Source organism: Colossoma macropomum, unplaced genomic scaffold (assembly GCF_904425465.1).
Source record: "Colossoma macropomum unplaced genomic scaffold, Colossoma_macropomum, whole genome shotgun sequence".
NCBI classification, from domain to species: domain Eukaryota; kingdom Metazoa; phylum Chordata; class Actinopteri; order Characiformes; family Serrasalmidae; genus Colossoma; species Colossoma macropomum.
The window spans coordinates 17871300-17895643 of NW_023494799.1; the positions used below are offsets into that span (position 1 = coordinate 17871300).

The 24344-nt window shown below is 44.1% G+C and overlaps 1 protein-coding gene across 1 annotated transcript; it reads left to right on the plus strand.

Moving 5' to 3' along the window:
* The first annotated feature begins 11711 nt into the window (after positions 1-11711).
* cog4 (component of oligomeric golgi complex 4) lies at positions 11712-24229 on the plus strand. The gene is made up of 19 exons (XM_036586173.1): positions 11712-11869; positions 12130-12212; positions 13184-13298; positions 13403-13577; positions 13679-13872; positions 14035-14140; positions 15272-15429; positions 15527-15585; positions 16626-16759; positions 16940-17058; positions 17777-17943; positions 20066-20231; positions 21295-21357; positions 21453-21569; positions 21659-21751; positions 23085-23168; positions 23246-23347; positions 23433-23561; positions 23894-24229. The coding sequence occupies exons 1-19, from the start codon at positions 11735-11737 to the stop codon at positions 24026-24028; spliced, it is 2334 nt and encodes a 777-aa protein (XP_036442066.1). The 5' UTR covers positions 11712-11734; the 3' UTR covers positions 24029-24229.
* Positions 24230-24344: the final 115 nt, after the last annotated feature.

Genomic DNA, 24344 nt, shown 5'->3' on the forward strand with positions numbered 1-24344 from the left:
ACACACAATTTGTTGTGTCACTTAATCCTGCTTCCCTGAACCGCCGGACACTGACCAAGTATGTGTGAGCGCACTCCCCCTGCTCTCAGCCACAGTCTTTCGAACTCAGATCTGCTACTCACTCATCGGAGCCCAGCAACCAGTATAGGGGACAGGCTTGGATGGATGGTACAAGAGCCTCAAGCTTCTGGATACCTATGCCGCCATCCCTGGCCCTCGAATACAGGACCTCAGGTCGATGGTGGCAGGTATAGCCACTCCTTCATCGCTTTCCTGATTGTACCATTCAGCATGGCTAACATTGTGCCCTTAACACTGCAGTGATCAGCCAGATAGATTAGTCGCAGTAGTGCAAAGCTTAAAGTTGCCGTTCCTCTCCCAACTGTCCCTGAACACAGTGTGTACAGTTGACAGTGGTATGGGACATTGTGTTCACTCAACCCAATCAAGAACCACACCTGCTAGCTTCGCAGGGTCCCTGAAGTACATCACCTGATGCCTCCGATAGAACGCTCGCTTAGCTGCGCTATGCTGCTCCGAGGAGTTTCTGAACACACGGCCCACCCTTTCTGATCCAACCCTGGGTTTGCAAGGATCCTGACCACCTGCCTTTACCACACCCAGCTTCTCCTGCAGCCATTCTGATGTCACCTCAACAAGGTTACCCAGCTCGTTAGTATTAGTTGGCCAGTCCCGACTGCCGCCTAATTCGCTCAAGGAAAAGTCCAGAGAAGCCACCTTCTTCTTCAATTTCCCAGCAATACCCACAACTGGGGCTGCCACTGGCATCTCCCTAACAGCTTCGCCCTCATCAACCTGCATGGGATTTATGGGGGTTCTCACAAGCCTTCTCCTTTTCTCCCTAACCTGTTCATTGGTTTTGCCAGGGAAATGTTTGACAATAGCCGCATTGATGTACCTCTCCCCAGCACACACCAACTTAAGCCTCTTCATCTCTTCAATATCTTCAGCACTCCATAACGCAGTGGCTCCACCTTTTACCCTCTTGCTGTGTACTGCCCCTGTCCGTCCCATATTTCACTTGGTTGGGTGGACATGCCATTTGTGCTGGCTTAAGCCACTTTTGGTTGCAAAAGAGGCTTTGCAACTTCCACACCTGCGGGCTAGTTGAGGCGCCTCTTCTCACACTGTCACCCCCCGGCACTTGGACACATGGCAACTAATGGAGTGGCTATTCTCACTGGTCTGACCACACTTATGGCAACTGTACGTCACTGGGATAGTCTTGTGCTGGGTAGCATAGTGCCTTGCCACCTGAGTGATTTTTCCTGGCCGCATGCCACAAACCTTGCAAATTATATCCTGGTCAAGGATTTCCACAACAATGCAACCCTGCTCGGTGACCACACTCTGTGGCTCTATGGCAGGTGCATCCTCGATCACGACAGGACAGGGCAACGTGCAGCTACTTGGCTCGGCCACTGTTTCTGCCTGAACTGATTCCACTTCAGAGCTGTTGACATTGCCAACATCAGGTATCTGATCAACGTTTATTTTGCCACTCTTTACCCCAAAATTAGAGTTGACGAAGGTCATTGTCTCAACCAGCAGGGGTGCCTCCCCTCCTGCCTGACCTGTATTGACCCTACATCAGTACCTCTGGGTGGGATTTTAGTTGAGAGAGGTATGCATTTCAATGCTCACCAGGTTCAACCTCGACCTAGGGCGTGGGAGCAAATCCTCTGGAGAGCTCTGAGTGGGGCTAGCCATTGTAGATGGACATGGCCCGCCCCCAGACCCGTCCATGGGACCTTGCAGTAATGGTGGGAGCTCAGTCCCCAGCTCCACCATATGGCCTCGTGCCATGGCACCTTGTTATCCGGGTGACATACCATCCGGCATGGGAATCTTGCAGTAGACATATTCATACAATTCATGACCTGGCTAATGGGATGGTTTGGTCAGACCGCCACATGGGTTGCCTCTCTTAGCTGAGGCCAACGGTGCTGCATGGCTAATTCAAGACTGGTCACCCATCCAGTCTCTTATGAAAGAGTCATAGTTACTCCCACCATTCACCCGCGCTTCATTGAATTTCTTCACCTTGACATTCAGAGCACTGGGCATAAATCACATTGTGTCAACACCCGCTGAGAGCCTTCATGATGCTTTGTTTTAGTTAAACAGTCGGATTCCCCTGGTCTGCACCAGTTCTAAGCCAGCTGTTTGGTGCCGGCTGAAGGCACCACACTGAAGGGAGTTCACCCGCTCAGACATGGACCGTAGCCGAGGAGATCCAAGAGAAGGGCCTGGTGCACGTCCAGAGTCACAACCGCAGCTCCATGGCCCACACACACATCCCCACCTTCCAGCATGACACGTAGAGGCACGGCCTCCCCCGCCAACGGATCCACCCACACGTGCGCTAAACCCACCCTGCCTTCCCTTCCTTCCAGAGAAGGTGAGGAAGGTGAAACGGGAGAGGCAACGGAGGGTTTCAACCGTTGCGGGAGGAAAGGCATGCGCTGCGTGCATAGCCCTCCGGTGGGGGGGAGATACAACCGGGATTGACGGAACGGCTGCTCCCCCAGCCCTGCGTGGCTCCCCAGCCTGACCGACCCAGCCCTTAGAGCCAATCCTAATCCCGAAGTTACAGATCTGACTTGCCGACTTCCCTTATCTACATTGTTCCAACATGCCAGAGGCTGTTCACCTTGGAGACCTGCTGTAGAGATAGGTATGGCTTGGCATGAGATTTACACCATCTCCCCCGGATTTTCAAGGGCTAACGAGAGCTCACCTGATGCTGCAAGAACTGCGGCACTTTCCAGGGCTTGGGCCCTTATCTCGGGGTGATCCCATTCCAAGGCGCCCTACCCTTTACAAAGAAAAGAGAGCTCTTCCCGGGGGCCCCGCTGGCATCTCCGGGTTTGTTTGTGTTACCACACTGGATACCTCACAGCGGCAGGGGAGTTTTTACACACTCCTTAGCAGATTCCAACTTCCATGGCCACCATCCTGCTATCTATATTAACCAACACTTTTCATGGGGTTTGATGAGCGTTGGCATCGGGCCTTAACCCGAGCATTCAGTTCATCCTGCAGTGCCGATTCTGCTTACCAAAAGTGGCCCAGCAACTGCTTGGAGCCAGCAAGCCAGGCTTCTTACCCATTTAAAGTTTGAGAATAGGTTGAGATTGTTTTGGTCCCATTGCCTGTAGTCATTAGCTTTACCGCATAAAACTGCGTCAGAGTGCCAGCTATCCTGAGGGAAACTTCGGAGGGAACCAGCTACTAGATGGTTCGATTAGTCTTTTGCTCCTATACCCAGGTTGGACGACCTATTTGCACGTCAGGACCGCTGCAGGCCTCCACCAGAGTTTCCGCTGGCTTCACCCTGCCCAGGCATAGTTCACCATCTTTTGGGTACTATTGCGTGCGCTCTTGCTCCACCTCCCTGACAGAGTGGGAGAGAGGGGCCGGTGGTGCGCCACCGAGCCCAGCTGGGGGATCCCACCTCAGCCGGCGTGCGCCGGCCTTCACCTTCATTGCACCATGGGGTTTCTTTCAGCCCTTTGACTCGCGTACGCATTAGACTCTTTGGTCCGTGTTTCAAGACGGGTTATGTAGGTAGCCGGCATCGCCGCTGACCCCAAGTGCCGGGGTGAAATGGACTTCTGTATGCCACATTTCCCCACGCCCGTTTAGAATGGGGGATTCGGCACTGGGCTCTTCCCTCTTTGCTTGCCGCTACTAGGGGAATCCTTGTTATCAAATCAAATCAAATCAAATCAGATTTATTGTCACATCACAAGAGTACAGGGACACAGGTGAATGAAAAACTTGAGTGCGAGTTCCACAAATTATGCAGAGAACAGTATTTACACATAGATAAACAAAACTATAGATAGGATAGAAGAATAGATAAAACCAATTTAACTAAAATATATACATATAATCTTACACAATAACTTAAAAATAATAATATTGCACCGAGACATATAATATTGCACTGGGAATGTAGGGTGGGTGTAATCAACTATATACTATATATAGTAATGGATATTACAATGCTATGTGGATGTGCAAATAATCACACTAGGTGTGGAGGTAGAAGATGGTACAGTAGGTGGCAGAGTATTTAGTAAAGTGCAAGGTACAGGAAGTTAAGTGGAAGCGCAGGGGGAGAGTATTGTCTTTGGATAGGTATTCAAAGTCCAGCTATGCAAGTAAAGTGCGGGAGTACAGTGGGTGCACGTACGTGTAATGGGAAGGGTTGGGCTGGGCAGAGCAGTGATTACTGGCTGTTCAATAGCCTGGTTGCATGGGGGAAGAAGCTGTCTTTGAGCCGACTGGTTCTGGCTTTTAAGCTTCTGAGCCTCCTACCACTTGGCAGCTGAGAGAACAGACAGTGACTAGGATGGGAGGGGTCCTTCATAATCCTTCTGGATTTCCTCAGGCAGCGACTGGTGTATAAATCCAATAGGTTAGGGAGCTGAACCCCGGTGATGGACTGTGCTGTCCGCACCACCCTCTGCAGAGATTTCCTCTCACGAACAGTACAGTTCCCGTACCAGGTGGTGATGCTGCCTGTCAGGATGCTTTCCACAGTGCAGGTGTAGAAGGTCTTAAGGATGCTGGGGTTCAGGCCAAACCTCCTCAGCCTTCTGAGGAAGTAGAGGCGCTGGTGGGCCTTCTTCACCACCTGTGAGGTGTGCACTGCCCATGTCAGGTCCTCGCTGATGTGAACACCGAGAAACTTAAAGCTGCTGACCCTCTCTACCGCAGTCCCATTGATGGAAATCGATGGGTGTACTCTCTCCTGCTTCCTGAAGTCCACGATCAGCTCCTTGGTCTTACTGACGTTTAGAGAGAGGTTATTCTCCTGGCACCAGTTTTCCAGGATTTTAACCTCCTCTCTGTAGGCCGATTCATCGTTGTTGGAGATCAGGCCCACAACTGTTGTGTCGTCAGCAAACTTTATGATGACGTTGGAGCTGTGTCTAGCAGTGCAGTCATGGGTGTACAGGGAGTACAGGAGCGGGCTGAGCACACAACCCTGGGGGGCTCCGATGTTGAGGGTCAAAGAGGAGGATGTGATACTTCCCATCCTTACCACCTGCCGTCGGTCCGTCAGGAAGTTCAGGATCCAGCTGCACAGTGTGCTGTTCAGACCCAGATCCCGGAGCTTGCAGTCGAGCCTTGAAGGAACGATTGTGTTGAATGCTGAACTGTAGTCTACAAACAGCATTCTCACATACGTGTCCTTCTTTTCCAGGTGGGAGAGGGCAGTGTGCAGGGTCAGGGCGATTGCATCGTCGGTGGATCTATTCCGCCTATATGCAAATTGCAGTGGGTCCAGGGTGGCAGGCAGTGAGGAACAGATGATATCCCTGACCAGCCTCTCAAAGCATTTGCTTACGATGGAGGTCAGGGCAACAGGTCGCCAGTCGTTCAGACAGGTAATACTAGCTGTCTTTGGAACTGGCACAATGGTGGCTAGTTTGAAACTAGCTGGCACGACCGAGAGAGACAGTGAGGTGTTATAGATGTCTGCAAAAACTCCTGCTAGTTCCCTGTAGCAGGCTTTAAGCACTCTCCCGGGAATGCCATCTGGTCCTGCTGACTTGCGTGGGTTCACCCTCTTGAAGGCTTTGCACACATCAGCTATGGAGACGGAGGGGGGGTTGGGATCAGCGGTGGGCGGGGCGCTCTCCAGTGGTGCTGCAGGAATTCCGTCGAAGCAAGCGTAGAAGTTATTAAGCTCATCCGGCAGATCAGCGCTGGTACTGGGCAGAGTGCGAGAGGCAGTTTTATAGTCAGAGATTGTATTTAACCCCTGCCATAAGCTTTGTGTGTTGGCTGTGTTGAACTGTGCTTCCACTTTCATTCTGTACGCACGTTTAGCTGCTCTGATGGATTTACGGAGAGCGTAGTTGGATTGCTTGTACTCCTCCGTATTTCCCGCTCTGAATGCAGCGCTGCATGCGCTGAGGGCGGAGCGAACCTCACAGTTCAGCCAGGGCTTCTGATTGGGGTAAACGCGGACTTGTCTGCAGGGCACTACGTCATCCACACACTTGCGTATGAAGGCGGTGACTGTGTCTGCGTACTCGTCCACGCTGCCCGACGAATCACGGAACATTTCCCAGTCCACATGATCAAAACAATCCTGCAGCAAAGCGTCTGATTGGTCAGACCAGCGGCGCACCTCCCTGGTAGTGACCAGCCCCCGTTTCAGCTTCTGCCTATAGGTGGGCAGGAGCAGGATGGAGGAGTGATCTGATTTGCCGAACGGGGGTCGGGGGAGGGATTTGTAACAGTTCCGGATGCTGGAGTAAACATGGTCTAAAATCCTGTCTTTCCGAGTGAAACATGTTACGTGCTGGAATAATGTCGGACAGTAGGTTCGCAGGTTATTCCGATTAAAGTCCCCCGCAACAATAAGTGCAGCCTCCGGGCGCGCGGTCATCTGCTTGCTGATAGCCTCGTGTAGCTTCCCGAGCGCGAGGTCCGAGTCCGCCTGCGGGGGGATGTACACCGCGGCCAGACAGAGTCCCATTATCTCACGGGGCAGCCACGCCGGCCGGCAAAACACGATGAGATATTCCAAATCCGGCAAGCAGAAAGACTCGATGAAATGTACATTCCTCCGATCACACCAAGCGTTATTGATCAGAAAACATACACCTCCTCCACAACTCAGCTCACACAACTTGTTTTCCAAGGACTGCACGTTAGCCAGTAATATGGTGGGAAGAGGCGGCCGATGGGCACGGCGTCTGAGTCTGACGAGCACGCCGGCTCTCTTGCCTCTTTTCCGGCGTCTTCGACGGGTGCGTGGCCGGGCGGCCCAGATGAGTGGCGCCTCTCCAGTGTTAGCAAACAAAGGATCGGCGTTATGGAACTCAAAGTCCGGTTTCCGGTGAGTGATCGACGATCTGATTTCCAGAAGTGTTTGTTGGTCGTAGGTGATAAAACCAGTAACATTTAGTGCAAAAAGAGTTAAAAACAAACACAAAAACAACAAAAAACTGCAAAAGTAAGCGGGAGCTTGCAACACGGCAGCCATACTCGGCGCCATCTTGGAATACTAAGTTAGTTTGTTTTCCTCTGCTTAGTAATATGCTTAAATTCAGCAGGTTGTCTCGTCTGATCTGAGGTCGATTGCAATAGCGACCCTCAGACAGGCGTAGCCCCTGGATTGACCAGGAGCCGCAATGTGCATTCCAAGTGTCAATGATCAATGTGTCCTGCAATTCACATTAGTTAAGACATCAAACATCACGGTAAAGACATCAGACATCACGGTAAAGTTGAAAAAAGTTTGGCACGGGCGCCCTCCAGTCAGTCACCTTCCTACACATAGGAGAGCCCGGCTTTCGAGTCACTGAACCCCGAGCCCCCCCGGTCGAGTCTGGAGGACTGGAGGAGAAGGGAGGAGTGCGGTGGTGTGGCTACAAACGACAGCAGGCCACAGCCGGAAGCAGACCAGCATCCAAAAGGATAACCTCAGTGCCAGAGGATAACGGCCTCACCTACCTCCGATCTTGGAGTTTGCATCGCAGCAGCCACACTTGCATGCGTGCACCCAACCTCCAAGTCCAGTGGACTTAGCAGCAGAAGGAGGGGGAAAGTGGAACCCATGACTGAGCCACACTTATCCAGCCTCCAGCCTCTCTCCTATCACACCAGGCTGAGCTGGGGGGTTAGAAGTTCAGAAGGAAAAGAGGGAAACACGGTGTGAGAACTCACCTCCATGCCACCATGGGGGGAGAATGAGAAGGGTGAAGGCTTTACTAGTCCACAGACTTTCATGCCCCCACCCTCACATTCGTCCTCCTGGCTGTTTTTGGAATGAGGTGTGCCCTGCAGCACTACCAGACCCAGCGTTAGTGATCCTTCCACAGGTTCCTCTATGGAAACCTTGTTACGACTTTTACTTCCTCTAGATAGTCAGAAGTTTGATTGACTTCTCGGCGCAAGGCCGAGGCCCCCAGTGAGGGTGCCCCAACCACGGCCGATCCGAGGACCTCACTAAACCACCCGATCGGTAGTAGTGACGAGCGGTGTGTACAAAGGAAGGGACTTAATCAATCAGAGCTTATGACTCACGCTTACTGGGAATTCTTCATTCATGGAGAGGAATTGCAATCCCCAATCCCAATCACGAACAGATTACCCGCACCTTTTGGCAGAGGTGACCAACCCGATGATCCGTCCAGTGTGGTGCGCACGCGGCCCCGGACATCTAAGGGCATCACAGACCTGGTATTGCTCCATCTCGTGTGGCTGAACACCGCTTGTCCCTTTAAGATGTTGAAACGCTGCCACGGGGGGCTACAAAACTATTTAGCAGGAGGGAGTCTCGGTCATTATCGGAATTAACCAGACAAATCGCTCCACCAACTAAGAACGGCCATGCACCACCATCCACAGATATCAATCTATCAATCCTTTCCGTGTCTGGGCCGGGTGAGGTTTCCCGTGTTGAGTCAAATTAAGCCACAGGCTCCACTCCTGATGGTGCCCTTCCGTCAATTCCTTTAAACCATACTCCCCCTGGAACCCAAAGACTCGTGGTTTCCCGCAACGCTGCATGGTGGTTCTTTGGTGTAACGCTGCCGGATCGTCTTCGAACCTCAGACTTTTGTTCTTGCTTAATGAAAACATTCTTGGCAAATGCTTTCACTTTTGTCCATCTTGCGCTAGTCCAAGAATTTCACCTCTATCAGCACAATATGAATGCCCCCGTCCGTCCCTCTTAATCATGGCCCCGGTTCCGAGAAACCCATGGAAAATAGAACCAGATTCCTATTTCATTATTCCTAGATCCTAGCTAGAGCTCCTAGCTAGGCGTGCCTTGGGCCTGCTTTGAGCACTTGTTCGAAGTAAACGCTCTGGGCCCCATGGCACAGACACCCAACAAAGGGCATCTGGGGGGCACTGGCAGGCAGGGCATGGGACAAGTGTGTGGCTTGCCTCACGGCGGACAGCCAGCCCATTCCCGAGATCCAATTACAAGCTTTTTAAGAGCAGCAACTTTAATATACGCTATTGGACCAGACTTGCCCTCCAATGGGTCCTTGAGGGCAAGCTCATTCTGGTCACGGAGCCTCAAAAAGAGACCCGTACCATTATTTTTCGTCACTGAAAACTGTGCATGTCGGCCGGCTACGCGAGTAGCAAGGAGACCCTGGATAAGCCATCATGACAAATTTTTTGGACTTAGTCTCGTGAAAAGTGCCTCATCACTGGGAGACCATAAAAACTTTAACTCCAAAAATGAGAAACACTGGGAGACCGTTGAAACTCTGAAAACAGCTGGCCACTTTTCAGCCCGTTTTTTTAAACACCTATCAGGTCCAAAGCGGCCACCTAGGTGAATTTTATTGACTTAGTCTCTGGAGGAGAAGTCCGAAAAATCACACTTCGGGTCCAAAAACAGCCACCTGGGCAAATTTTTAGGACTTTAAATTTCCACCTGTCTCAGCCCATCCAAGGGTGTTTTTCTAAGTTCCGTGGCCACAGAGTGCACTCTTTTTGGCCTGGTATGGTGGGTCATGCACCCTGGATGTGCCACCTAGGCGAATTTTGGGGATTTAGAAAATCTTTCACGTTTTTCACCGGCCACTGGTAGACCATAAAAATGTAGTCATTTTTTCACACTTTTTCATCCAGGGGTGCTTTCCTACTCCCTGTAGCCGATCAGAGTGCCATATTTTCAGCCTGGCATGGTGGGTCTTTCACCCTGGATGTGCCACCTTGGCAAATTTTGGGGACTTTTGGGGGATTTTTTGACCTTTCTCAGCCTTGAAACGTTACACACCCACAAACCATATACCATTGGAAAGGTCTCTCTGGCCCACTTCCAAATTCGAAGGTGCTCGCTGTCCACCTACTACCGGTTCCGAGATACGGAACAAAGTTCCCGGAGCAGACAACCGAACATTTGCCCCGGTGCTACTCCCCGGCCCTTGCTCCGATCTGGACCAAACTTTACAGCCTAATAGAGCTTGTCCTCCCCTTTCCAATGGTACCACCTTCTATCTACTGGGGAACCAGAAATACGGACCTCCAAAGGTCAATATTTCCAGGCCGAATAGCTCTCCGTACTTTGTGACTTAAAGAACAACTAAAATGATACAATTAACAATAACTGACCCATCATTATGGTCTAGCATAATCACATACATATCAATTATCACAGGTAGAATGATGGGTGTAGTGGGAAGAACCTCTCTGCACACTGATTAATATCTCCATCAGTCTTTACCATAGGTGTAACAGGCCAACATTCATTAAGTTCCAAGCACTAGCAACAAGTTAAAACAGGCCTTTACATTAGGTCCCCAGAGGTGGACGAAAAACCATTCTCCTGCCTACCAATAAGCGAAAATTCCCACCTTACCCACATACTTTTAGGCGCAGCAGTGAATTCACTACCTGGGTTCAGCACAAGAGGTGAGGCTACAATAAATTTAAAACATGATTTCAACTTTACAATGACAACAAAAAGCAAGAACAAGTCCATGTGGTGTACCAGGGCATTTACACTATGCAGAATGAACAGAAACCATGATCAGCACATTTCACCCATAGTAAATGTCTGTTGTAGTGTTGTTCTTCTGGTATGCTTTTGTGTCATTCTTCTTTTCCAATCTTCAAAGGTCAGATATAATAACTGACATCCTTTTCAGCCTCGTGTAGTTTTACACTACGAAGAAGGTCACAGTGGGCAAAACAGGGAGAGATTACTAGCACATCACCTGATTGCCAGATGCCTTTGTTATACACACAGAATTATCTGGATCACAGAAGGCAGTCGTCATGACGCCCATCAGTCAGCCGTCTCTCAAAGATCTTCCACGTTTTGTCCTCATAGGCAGGGTTCACTGCAGAACAAAAATTTCTCAAAACATGAGACATAAACAGGTGTATAATTATTAGACCAGGCTTATGATTCTTAATGCTGTTTGCTGATGCTTCAGCTCCTGTCTCACATGTTTTTTTAGACCAGGAGCTCCTCACAGCAGAGTGGCAACCTTACCTTTGCACTCTGTAAATGATGAGCTAAAGAGCTAGTGAGAAAAATCCCAAAAATGTTATATAAAACTGTACATATATATATAGGTATTATCTCTATTATCACACTGGCTCGTTACTGTGCTGTTAAGGACAAACACTAAAGGAGAACAATTTCAGCACTTGGTAAGAGCTTTAGTTTCTGCGTCTGTGCATTTGAACTATCAAAGCAGTGAAAACTTAGAGATCTTTTGGGTAGGCCTTACCCAGAGGTATAACGAGAAATGAGAAATAAAGGCTTTGAGGAAAAGCATTCTCTTTCTCAACCATCCCTTTTTTCTTAACAGATGAACTAGTAATCATTCTGAGTCACCACCAAATCTGAGGTTTCACTTAAATTCAATTTTCCTTGTACTACATAAGGCAAACCAAAACAGCTAAACTGCTGAACAGCCAAAACTAATCGTCTCACCACCATCCCCCCCGCCCCCCCATTGAAAATCCTGTTTTAAAAAGGTTCTCATCATCAGACCATGTGTAAATTAGAAGAGGGTTCTATCTTGATAATATCAACTGAAAATGAAAAAAAAAGAACAGTTGACAGTGTTTTTCAAGTATCTTTCCAGTATCTTCCAGTATTTCGATCTGAGACGCTAGATGGCGATACTGTCACGTGCTGAATGAACAGGAACGAAGGAGCCGGAAAGCGACGTGGAAGTGACGCAGACTGTGTATATGTGGGAGAGTGATGGAGGAGGTTGGTTCTCCGGCGGTTCGCCGAAGCTGCCCCGCGGGTCTCTCCGCCATCCGGGCCGAGACCATAGAGGGTCTGACGGAGCTCGAAGACTTGGAGCGGGTGTACGCACAGCTATGTGACGAAGAGGTGCGTGTTCTCTTTTGGGAGACAATCCACTCACCAGCCAATCAGAGCTAAAGAAGCAATAGCTACGACACGTAGGCATAGAAACCACTTAAGCTAAGTTCTTATTTGTGCCAGCGCTCAGAATTTACGTTGTTACGTTGATGCTTCTGATTTTCATATAACTTTACTTTGGTAAGTTGACTCGGAGACATGTCAGGAATGTTCATAACACTCAGCCATGTATTTAACCGATACGGCGCTTTCTTTACTCGTCCTGTCAGGCGGAGGTGCAGGCAGAGTTGGAGGCCCTTGCAAGTCAGCAGGGCAACATCGAAACGAAGATGTTAGCACTACAGAGGCTGGGGTGAGTGCGTGGGTTTGGGATTAGGTATTGGTTTTTGGTATTCGGTTTTGATTAGATTACATATAACTAATTAATTGAAGTTGTGTGCATATATGTAAGCGTGGGCGTATCTTAAGACAACAGGTACAAAGTATTACCTGAGCCTAATGCGCATTAGGACAATTGGACAATTCGCCCATTACTAATGTGAGCCATGCAATTCAGGAGTTTTTGTCCTGTGGCTGGTTTAGAAAATTTGACTATTTTTTTTTTCTTTGTATCAGTTGATAAACAAAGTCCTTCCCTTTGTATCAGTTGATAAACAAAGTCTTTCAGAGTGATTTGACCTGAAATAATTGTTGAGAAAGTCACAGACTCTATTGGGGGATTTCTTTACAGTTGTGGTGATTTTATTATTTAGTTTTATTTACTATTTAATATTTATTTTTATTTACTATTCAAAACGGTAATGGTAAAATAGTAAAAAAAAAGATTTTTCTTTGAGCATTGTTTTGCCTTACAACTCCCTACACGTACCTCACTGCCATGATAGATGAAAAAAAATATGTTTTAGGGCAAAACTATTGTAAAACAATGTGTCGGGCAGTGTACTCGTAAATATTTCATGTTATAACATCTTATTCACAAAGGGACGGCAGCAGATTTTCATTCCAAGCAAGCACATTTGATTACACTTGTTTAATTAGTTGGTCTTAGTCTACATTCAATTAATTGGTTATTTGAGGTGGGCTCCGGCATGTTTGGAATGAAAACCTGCAGCCACACTGGCCCATTCTAGATAAGATTAATTAAACACTTTAGACATCTGGTTCCAATCGCCACCATCGTGAACAATTCTGACTGGGTAAGTTTCTCAAGAACAGAGCATTTCACATTAGATTGCTCTGAATGACTTTGTTTACCTCTTAACAACTTAATTATGCAGAGATCTTGACAGGTGGAATTCCCCTGTAAATTTGTGTATTTCTCAGTCCAAACCTGCAGCTGATTGAGGGTGATGCTGCACAGTTATCCGGAATGATCAACTTTACTTGCAGCCTGGCAGAGAACGTCAGCAGCAAAGTCAGACAGTTGGACCTCACTAAGGTGACATTTAAGCAATCCCACCAAAACATACATTCAAAAGCTGTGCTAGACTGCAGGTACACTTGTCAAACATGAAGGTGATAGGAAGTGTGTGTTCCTTTCAGAAAAGACTGTACCAGGCGATCCAGCGAGCAGATGATATTCTTGATCTGAAGTTCTGCACAGATGGTGTCCAGACCGCCCTACGTAACCAGGACTACGAGCAAGCCGCCGCTCACATCCACCGCTACCTCTCTCTTGACCAGTCCGTCATCGAGTTGAGCAGACAAGGCGGAGAGAGTGAGTCTAGTCATTTAAAATCTTTCAGTCTCTGGATACGTGGAAACGACAAGTGCATGCTGTTATATGGCTCTTAGGTTAACTCCTGTATCTCACTTTAGGCACTGCCGTGGATGCCAGCCTTGCTTTGCTGCAGGAAGCGGAGCTTAGTTTGAAGGCACTGGTTACTAAGCGACTAGAGGAGGCAGTTTCTGCAGGCGACCTGCCTCAGGTGGAGCGCTTCTTTAAAATTCTCCCCCTACTTGGCCTGCATGAGCAGGGTCTTGCTCAGTTTGCTCAGTACCTCTGCAGTCAGGTGTGTATGTGTTTCCAGCCTACTAGAATCTAACACGGTTATCACTTCTAACATGATTATGGGCTGTGTATGTAAAGGAGAGCATCAATATGTTCTTCTCTTTGTTCTTGTATTTTGTTTGTCTTGAGATTTTTCAATGCTTGCTCTCTCATTGTCTTTCAGTTGGCGAGTAAGGCAGAGGAGAACTTGCTCCTTGCGGTGGGTTCTGATCTTGGTGAGCGCCGAGCACCAGTGATCTTTGCTGACACACTCACACTGCTCCTAGAGGGTAAGATTACACATATGGCTTTCTTGTGAATTATACTAGGGCTGCAACAGATATTTGACTATTTTATTAATTAAAATCTTGCCACTTGAGTAATTGCCACATTTACTACCTTTATGAATCCGTTCTCTTCTGTAGGGAAACAAATGTTTGTTTATTAAGATAGATGCTAAGTAAGCTTGTCACCAGAAGCACAAGGTTGCCAGCTCTGCCCACTGAACTCACTGGCGATTGTGATTTGGCACAGAGACTCTCGCAGTTTGAAGCAACAGAAACTTAACACCCAGGTGCAGTCCAAATAGGTTTCGTACTGCTTCGGATTACTAGCTAGCAAGCATATTTTTGCATATTTTTTTAGTTGCATTTATTGTTAAGAAGAAATGTGTGCTGGCTAGCTGTCCAGAGCTGTGAAGAGTTGTAGGGAATTGATTCAGACTGCTCCAGGTGTCAAAGCTGACATGCTCTGGTGTAAAGAGGTAACAGCACCCTCACCGCTGTTAAAACAGAGCCAGCAACCTGATCAAAGTTGCCAGATTGGGCAGGATCCATGAATTACCATTTTTATACTAAATGCTGTGACAACAATTATTTATCACTGATGTTTCATCAATACACTGTATTATTGTAGTTTCATTTTATTAAAGAGTAAAATAATTACAATACAGTACAGTAAAAACAATACAATAAAACACCACAATGAGAATAAAAAAAATTAATTAGTGTATTAGTCAAACATGTCTTTGAGATTTTCAAGATATAGTTGATATATTCAAGATAATATTTGTTTGAGTATTTAAAAATTTAAATATTTGATGGTTTAATTCCATAGCAAAAATTTCTGCATAAATGCAGTCTTCTCCAAGGGTGCTGGAGCGGTGGAACAGTCAATATTGGTATTTTTTGTTTATTCTTGAGCCTTGTCTTCTTAGATTGGTCAACGTGCATTTGATTCAAGATGGGAATAAATGATAAAAAGTGTGAGGAAAAAGTGCAGTAATGTTCCTTTAGGGTAGTTCTGGACATGTGTGTTTTATATTACAACGTTAGAATATAACACCAAGGCCCTACCTATGGGGTAAAATATATTAGTGTAAAAGTATGCATAACGGAGGATTGCATTTGGGTTTATGTTAGGTATTGCAAGGATTGTGGAGACTCACCAGCCTATAGTAGAGACGTACTACGGCCCAGGCCGACTCTACACACTCCTTACACACCTTCAGAAAGAGTGTGACATGCAGGCACAGAAAGTGGTGGATAAGTTCATTAAGCAGAGGGACTATCACAACAAGGTGCGTCTGGGTAATTTACTGAGGTGCTTTAATCCAAACTTCTTTGATTTATTCTTTTATTTGCTTGCTTGTGTAAGCGAGGCAGCTGTCTCTATAGTTTCAGGTAGTCCAGAGCAGTATGATGAGGGGTGTGTCTGCCGAGAAGATTGAGCCAAGGTATTGTCTATATTAGTATTTCCCAGCTGTGGTCATACCATACTCCTGCCCTGCATATTTTATTTTTTCCTGTCTGCCGACACATCTAATCCAGTTAATCAGCTAACGAAGAAGTGCTAAAATGTTTAGAGAAGTGAAACTTCAGCACCAGGTGCCTCATTTCATGTTCAGCATTCAAGCACACTTAGAACGTTTTCTAAATCTGTGCTAAAGAACAGCCATAATGCCCTAGAAAATTGATATTTATCAAACGTGTACACACAGCTGTACACAGTAACAATGATAAATCTTGCGCTTCTTGCCAATGTCTTCTGTGGAAATAAATGTCCAGCGTAGAAGAAAATGTGTTAAAGTTAAACTGAATAAAACTAAATATCTATAGCCGTTGTCTGTTTATTCTTTACTGTTTCCCTGAGACAGCCAAATATGCAGTTTTTAAAACGACAGTTTCTGGCTAACGGACACAACAGTAACCCCAGTTTTGAGGTTTGGGCAGCTGCAGAGCCTCACTGAATTGGAGCTGTGGGTGTGTAGATTCATGCTCAGATTTAAAACCAGGGCAATTATTAGTAAAATCATAATGTATATTGTTCAGACTTTTTAGCTTAATTAACCAAAAAAGTTTTAATTTAATTTTTTTTGTTTGTGCTTTCCATGCAATTTCTGATGGTTTTCTTAAAACCTACACCTACTTAAGGGGAGGTGTAAATATTTAGTAACTACTAAGATCACCGTTAAAACTAGTTTATTTGGTGCAACTCGTTTTGATTTAGTAATACATAAACCTGAATTTAGTGAACCCTTACATTACAAATAGTCTAGCCTGTGCATTGCGTAGTTGGCTAAGGGACAACTACACTTTAATGACACTAGGGGTTTCTGCATACACATAGTTAGGAGTAGTTCTAAATAGTTCTAAACTTTCGAGCACAAAAACAAATTGATAAATCACGTTCTATGTGTAAACATGTGCGTACAGTTAAAAACCAGTAGTCCTACTGGAGAGACTGTGGCTGACATGTAGGTCTGCTTGTATGTAGAGAGCTGGATCCGGTGTTATGTGAGGTCACCCTGATGAACTCGAGAGCAGAACTGTACTTGCGATTTTTAAGGCGGCGCATCACAGCTGATTTTGAGGTTGCAGATGCAGTGGCAGCTGAGTCAGTCATTCGAGGTAATGAACAAAGTTCTTATATTAAATTCATTTACATTTTCAACACCTTTTAGATTTATCTTTTCAACATCTATTAATAAAATTAATCTTTATTTTAAACTTTATTTCAGATTCTGAATAGATTCAGGACTTGTTTGGGGTAGTGCACCTTAAAGTGAAGTAATGAAGTGTATGTTACAGAGCACCATCAGTCTTTAGAACGGTTGCTGAAGGATTGTCAGCTCAGTCGCACCATGCAGGAACTTATTGGCTACTACATCCCCATGGAGGAATACTACATGAGGGAGACTGTGAACAAGGTAGCACAGGCACAAACTCAAATACAGTACATTGTTTTATGTAAGCTAGTTACAAAACCCCATATATGATGATCTAATCCCAAAGAAAGAGTCGTAAGATTTTTTTTCCCTTGGGAGGTGCTGTAATTTGAATGAATACTGACAAAATCTGTGATTTTAATGAATACACAAAAAAAGGTTTTACTGAAGTCTGCTAAGTAATAGTTACAAAGTGAATTACCGAAGCTTGAATTTTAGAAGGTAATAGTATTCCTGGTTTGAATCGACTTCACAATAATGTAATAATAAATCTTAGTACTAGACAAAGGCACCTCTTTTCTTGGTGATGGGAAGACAAGGTTACTTGCTCAAATGGAGCTAGACTTGGCACAGTGCTTTTATCCTGGCTAAAACAGGACTACTGTAATCTACAAAGTTTTTGGTGGTGGCCTAATTAATAAGAGAATGAAAATGAAATATCTCTGTCAGTAACTGAAAGATAGTTTCGTTGTTTGCTTGTTTGGACCTTTTTAATTATAATCTTGACACTAATGTGAACGTCCTGGCTACAACGTTTTGATCCAGGCTATCTGGGGTAATTTGTGGAATTTCCACAGATACTTTATCCTGTATGATTTCAACCAATAAAATTCCTTTAAAAATTACATTACTGGACCTCTCCTGGCAAGCCATATTCAGCTTGAAAAGGACTTAAATGTAAATGTTACACTCTGCCCAGGCAGTTGCCATGGATACAGCAGAAGCAGGACAGCTGAGCTCCAGCATGGTAGACGATGTGTTCTACATTGTAAAGAAGTGCATCAGCCGTGCTCTAACCAGTGGTAGCTCTGACTGTGTGTGTGCCATGATCAATCATGCAACCAGCATGCTGGAAGCAGACTTCAGGTACACCTCATTCACATACACATACAATTCAATGCAAAATTATGGACACCATTGGCCAAATTACATATTTCACTGATTTTTGAAGTGAAAAGAAACAGAACCTCTGCTCAAGTAGTCAAGAAATACATTGTTCTGTCGATGACAATGCATAGTTACTTTACATTTCATTTATTTAAAAAACACTGTGGCATGTGCAGAATTCTGTACACCATATCAGTACTTAATAACACCCTCTTTTGCAGATGCCACAGTTTGCAAATGTTTTATTCCACCTACTTTTCCTCGCAGAACGCTTGTAGTTCTGCAGTATTTTTGGGCCGTCTTGCAAGCACAGCATGTTTAGTGTAAAAGTAGTGTTTTGGATTCTTGTTCTGTTGTGTAAAACAGCCAACTTTTCAGCTTCAGTTTCTTGACTGACAGTAGCCACGTTTATATGCAGCCTGATAATCCGTTAATAATCCGACTAATAGCTCAATCGGAATAGAACATGTCCATGTAAACACCTCAATCGGAATAGTCTAGTCCGATTGAGGCCATTCGGAATACAATTTCTATCCGATTGAACGAGGTGGGTAAACCTCTAAATAATCCGTTAGATAGAAGAATAATAGCCATGTAAATGCCTGAATCTGATTACATTCCAATCGGAACGTGTAAGTATGTTCTGCGCATGTGCGTCGCGTCAAGGCGAAAGTTTATACCGTTCAGCATGGCGGGGCAGAAACTGGTCTGTAGAGGAGACGAAGTTTATGCTCTGATCTGTAAAAGACGGAGGTGGGACGGGCGTCCAGCTTATGAGTCTCAGAACATGACGTCTTCCTCTCGCCGCTTCCTTTATAAGCACATGTGAAGCACGTTTTCCTGAGTCTGACATCATTTTAAAGCAATTAAAACACAAGCGCACCAACTGGAAACTCATCTCACGCGGACTGGACCTTACGTCATGTTCCTGTCATGGTAACGTTTACTCATCGGATTACTTGTAGTGAGCATGTAAACGAAGATTTTCCATCAAATCATTGAATAGAGTGTGCATATAAACACCTCAGTCTGAATCTGTAATCGGATTGTATTCAATCGGATTGGCAAAAATCTTTGCATGTAAACATAGCCTGTGTCTCACTTGCTGCCACACTACCCCAAATCATAATAGGTTCACCTTGATGCTTTACAGCTGGCAGGGTGTTCTGTTCATCAAATGCTGTTTTCAGTCTCCCTGGGTTATCTGGAGTTCTTTGGCATACTTTAGAAGTTGATGTTTTGTAATGAGGTTGCAGTTAAGGTTTCATTTTGGTGACTTTCATGCCGATCATGTTTTTGAAAGCAAAGATGCACAGTGGAACAGTGCACCACTACACCTTTGTCAGCTAAACATTCCTGCAGGTCATTTTGTGTGTTTTGTGTCCTGTCATTTGGGGGTTTTGCTCTGCCTTTCTGGCCAGGATACAATCAGTTCTATATGAGTGTTTTCTTGGTCTTCAAGATCTTGCCTTAACTTCCACAGAACCCCTTAACTGCCATTTGTTAATGACATTTTGGACAGTGGAAATTGGAAACTACTGTAGAAGCACTTCGATATTATTTTATACCTTTCTGCTGCTTTGTAGGCATCAGTTAGCTTTATTTTTAAATCCTCAGCTGCTTGCTTAGAAGACTCCAAGGTTGCTGAGCGTTAGCACAAGATTTGAAGAGTCAGAGAATTTATTATGCTCAGGAACGAACATCAGCTGACAATTCCAATTCTTAACCTGCATAACCAGTCCTCATAAGTCAGTTAAGGCCTAACAAGTTAATTTGATTTTACAATTAGAAGGGTGTGCATACTTATATTAGCAAAATTACTATTTTAAGGTAATCAAATATAAAGTAACTTTGCAGAAAAAATATTTTTAAAAAATGTACAAAGCTGATTTTTAAAAGTCAATGAAATATTTAATTTGTTTAGAGCTGCCCAAACTATTTCAGCTGTATAATCTACCAAAAAAACAAGTACAGTCTTTATTGTAGTTAAAGCATGAAATCTGCTGTTGTATAGTATTGCCCTTCTGCCACGCTGTGCGAAGAGAGCTTTATGTTCTTACAGTGTTAGTGGAATATTTGTAAGCTATGTGTGTGTTTGCAGGGAAGTGTTGGTGTGTAAGTTAAGAGCAGGTTACCCAGCCAGTGCTCTCCAGGACCTGCAGCGTGGCGTCAGCAGTGCCGTGAGCTTGATGCAGAGCAGCCTGCAACATGGAAAGATACAAACACTAGGCATAGAGAGCCAGGAGCAGGCCAAAAGCGCCTACTTGGTAACTAACACTCCTTAATTATGGCTGTTATTATGGGTTATGCTATAATGGTAGGGGTGGCCCAAAAAGCATTTTACAGGCCTTGAATGCTTGTCTTTATTTCCAAAGAAGTATTCAAATACATGTTCTCAAAACCACCCTTAAAAACAATATTATGTTTTTTTTTTTTGTAGTCCTCCATCCGACAGAACAGATACACTTTGTTTTAATCAGTGTTTCAGTTCACATTAGTTGTGACCAAAGCTTATAAATATTGTACAATAAAAAAAGAACAATAGAGTTCTAGTCACGTATCTCAATTTCTGTGTTTCTGAATTTTAGACATTTATCTAACAATAATTTACTAAAATGAGATAATGCTGATGCGGTAGTTGCTTCTGTGCTGTATGGAGGAGACTGCTTTCTGATACAGTGGTAAAAATTTCATTGTCACAAAAAGAAAGATGTTTCTGGTGCTGTCAAGTTTAATCACAAAAAAAAAGAGAAAAAAAATTAAAATTCCCCCCGAAACAGGTATGCGACAACTGAATTTTAGGGAGTATGGACTGAATGCATGTCGGTACTCGGATTAGGATCACTGTATTTACATATTTGATATAATTTATCAAACTTGTCATGTCTCATTGGTATGCCAGTGACAAATATTGCACAGAGCATTTTTCTTACCATCCCATAATTAAAATGCTAACACGCTTTGGATTTTTGCTCTTTTAGCTTCATTTGGAAAGCAGTGCCGTTTTGTTTTGGTCTGAGGTGAAGTGACATGACTTTGTGAAGCATTCGACTAAATCAGCCATAACTTATTTTTATAGATCAAAATTAGAACTTATGTTTTAATTTTGTTTATATATTGGCAATTGCTGTTCTATTTAAAGGACTTTAGTGATCACATTTATTGTAGACTACAATTTTTTGGGGCTTAATAAAAGAATACTGAATAGAGAAATGACCTATCAAATACTGCAGTACTTGAATTATTCAGGCCAGTGCTATTTAGTGGTGAAGCATATTTGCCCAGTTCATTGTACCTTTATTTCCCAGTGTTAACTGTGTGTTCTTGCAGGTAACTCTGAATAATGTGGAAGTCTGCAGTGAGAATATCAGCACTCTGAAAAAGAACCTGGAGGTATGACTTCTGTAATCCATAATCTTTAATACCCCATAGCCAGTAGACAAATACATGATTCATTCTCTCTCTCTCTCTCTCTCTCTCTCTCTCAGAGTGATTGTGCCAAGTTGTTCAGTCAGGGGGCAGGCTCAGAGCATGCTCAGGCAAAAATAGACAGCTGTCTGTCTGACTTGGTGAACACCTCCAGCAAGTTCAAGGATCTCCTTCAGGTCAGAAAATCTGAGTATTGTCCTGTGTGTAGATGCGATGCCCACCTTTGTTGAAAATGTGTATTTCCTGATCGTGTGTGTGTGTGTAGGAGGGCCTGCAGGAACTGAATAACACAGCAATCAAACCACAAGTGAAACCATGGATTAGCAACTTCTTGTCTGTTTCACACAATATTGAAGAGGTAGGTAGGTTAATTTCATTTGGTGGGGTGTGAGGTGGACATTACTGCCCTCTCAAGTCCTCATTTTGGCTGTTTTTACCTTTGTCAGTAACTGATACCTTGAATGAATTCAGCAGGCTGGAACCAAGAATGAACTATGCATCCTAAGTACTGTTGATGATGCTTAGAATAAGACAATATTTATCACAATATTAATAACAATGCATATGCAACTATTTAGCAGTATTTAGCAGTGCAAAGCTAAATATTAAAATATGTCACGGTAGATGTGAGTAGCACAAAATACCATTTTAGTTTATTACTAACACAATATCCAGCTGTCAGATTGGACTAATGAGCCAATACAGAAATGTCTGCATATTTTAATGCACAATTACTGTTTGTTTGCTGAATTTAACATTATGGGGGAAAATAACTAAAGCTATGGGACCTTTTTATATCTTATTTTTAATATGTTAAACTCAAATAAGCACATTTTAATAGAAACTGTGCTCTAAAATTTTCAGAAGAATGCCATATTTAAGTTTGCCCCTGGTGTCCTCACTTATCTGGTCCTAGGTGTTCACTGAGAGCTTGGTTTCCCCAGATGTAATCATTTTCATATCTTAGATCTCAAAGTAGTAAGCCCTATTCTGTGCAATGGAACTTATGTTTGTTCATTTGTTGTCATGGCTTAATTAACTGACAAAGTGGAAAAACCTTGCATGAAGTCAGTCAGGAGGATTCTCTTTTTCAACCATCTAATAATCTGTATTTGGTTTTCTTGTCCATTCATTCTGTGAAATGATTTGTTTAAAACACTGTTGTTTGACATGACCACATGATGTCTTATCAACATTTTGATTTGAGATGTTTGCAACTGTTGCAGCTGAGTTTCACATTAGTTGCCATATGCTTTACATTATGCAATTCAAATGAAATTTTCATGTAAGTTTAAAGCAACTAAAGTCGCATGAGCATTTCACTCTGTAAAGCCAGCCTTTACACAGACATAATATACTGTCTGTTTGTGAGAAGGTGGTGAGAAGTTTCACCCAAAGACTTTAGTATTAATTGGAAGTCGTTGGCTCTTTAACGAGACTATATTAATGTATTGCTAAAAGGTAATACTCAGTGAAATATGAATGTTCCAGTAAGTCTGTAAATTGTTGAAGTTTCACCCTGCAGAACACACAAAAGTCTAACACAATTATCACACTCCATTCAGTTCAGTTACATATTATGTATTTGTGTAGGACTTTATTTATTTATTTATTTATTTATTTTTACAACAGACCCTCTATAGCTTGTCTGAATGTGTCCACATAAACACTATCTTGCTGCTTTCCTTCAGGAGGAGTTCAGTGAATATGAAGCCAATGACCCATGGGTTCAACAGCTCATTGTGCAACTGGAGCAGCTCATGGCTGAATTTAAAGTAAGGAAACTCAGTCACTTGTCATTGTGTGAACTTGATCACTAAAAAGTTCCCTCTAAATGCACCCCTCTCCTCAGGTGGGTTTGTCTCCAATGATCTATGATACTCTGACTAGCCTGATGACCAGCCTTATTGCCATGGAGTTGGAGAAGACTGTTTTCAAGTGTACCTTCAGCAGGGTGAGTTTCTCTTTTTCTTCTGACACAACCCCACACATATCATATCACTTTAACACCCAAATTGGATGTTTTATCCTTGTTACAGCTGGGTGGGCTGCAGTTTGATAAGGAATTGCGTTCATTGGTGGCCTATCTCTCATCGGTCACCTCCTGGACCATCCGGGACAAATTTGCACGGCTTACTCAAATGGCAACAGTTCTCAACCTGGAGAGGGTATGTGCCTTTCTAGCAGTAAACTGGTTATTAACACGTCTGAACACCACTATGTTTGTAATGCTGTAGTAAATATTCAATATAATTTGACAAATTTAGTTTAATAGAAAGTCTTAAACAGTTAATTTATCAACAAGATGATATTTTCTGGAAAAGGATTATTTAAGAAGATATTTATTTTCTAAATAACTCAAGTATGAATTGGCATGGTCAGGGGCCTTAGTGGCTGTTTTGGCTCTGCCTTCTATTTGCAAATAAAATTATAATTATGTAATAAGTATGATCATAATGTTGGTTGAGAAAGTAAATGTAAAGTTCTTGGTTCTTTTCAGGTATCGGAAATCCTGGATTACTGGGGGCCAAACTCCGGGCCTCTTACCTGGCGCCTGACTCCTGCTGAGGTCCGGCAGGTCTTGGCACTCAGAGTAGACTTCCGCAGTGAAGACATCAAAAGATTACGCCTTTAATACATACAGGAGTGACAGGAGGAGGATTTCTGGGTTCTGAAGAAGTTTCTGAAGCATCTGTCTGTCTACTATTCAACCTTACTTTGTAGAGGGGGAAAAGAGAATTGAATCATGGGATCTTTTCATTGTACATTTGTATACGAACACTGGCTAAAGGTTTATTCCTTCTTTTAAGTGATTAAAAATTACTGCTGTTTTTTACATTGTTTTATTTCTTATTTGAAACTTCCAGCATTTCTTGAATGTATGTTCAGAATCATCACTTCTCCAGAACCTAATTCTTATTAGCAAACTGAGCGAGAAGGGAGTCGGGGAA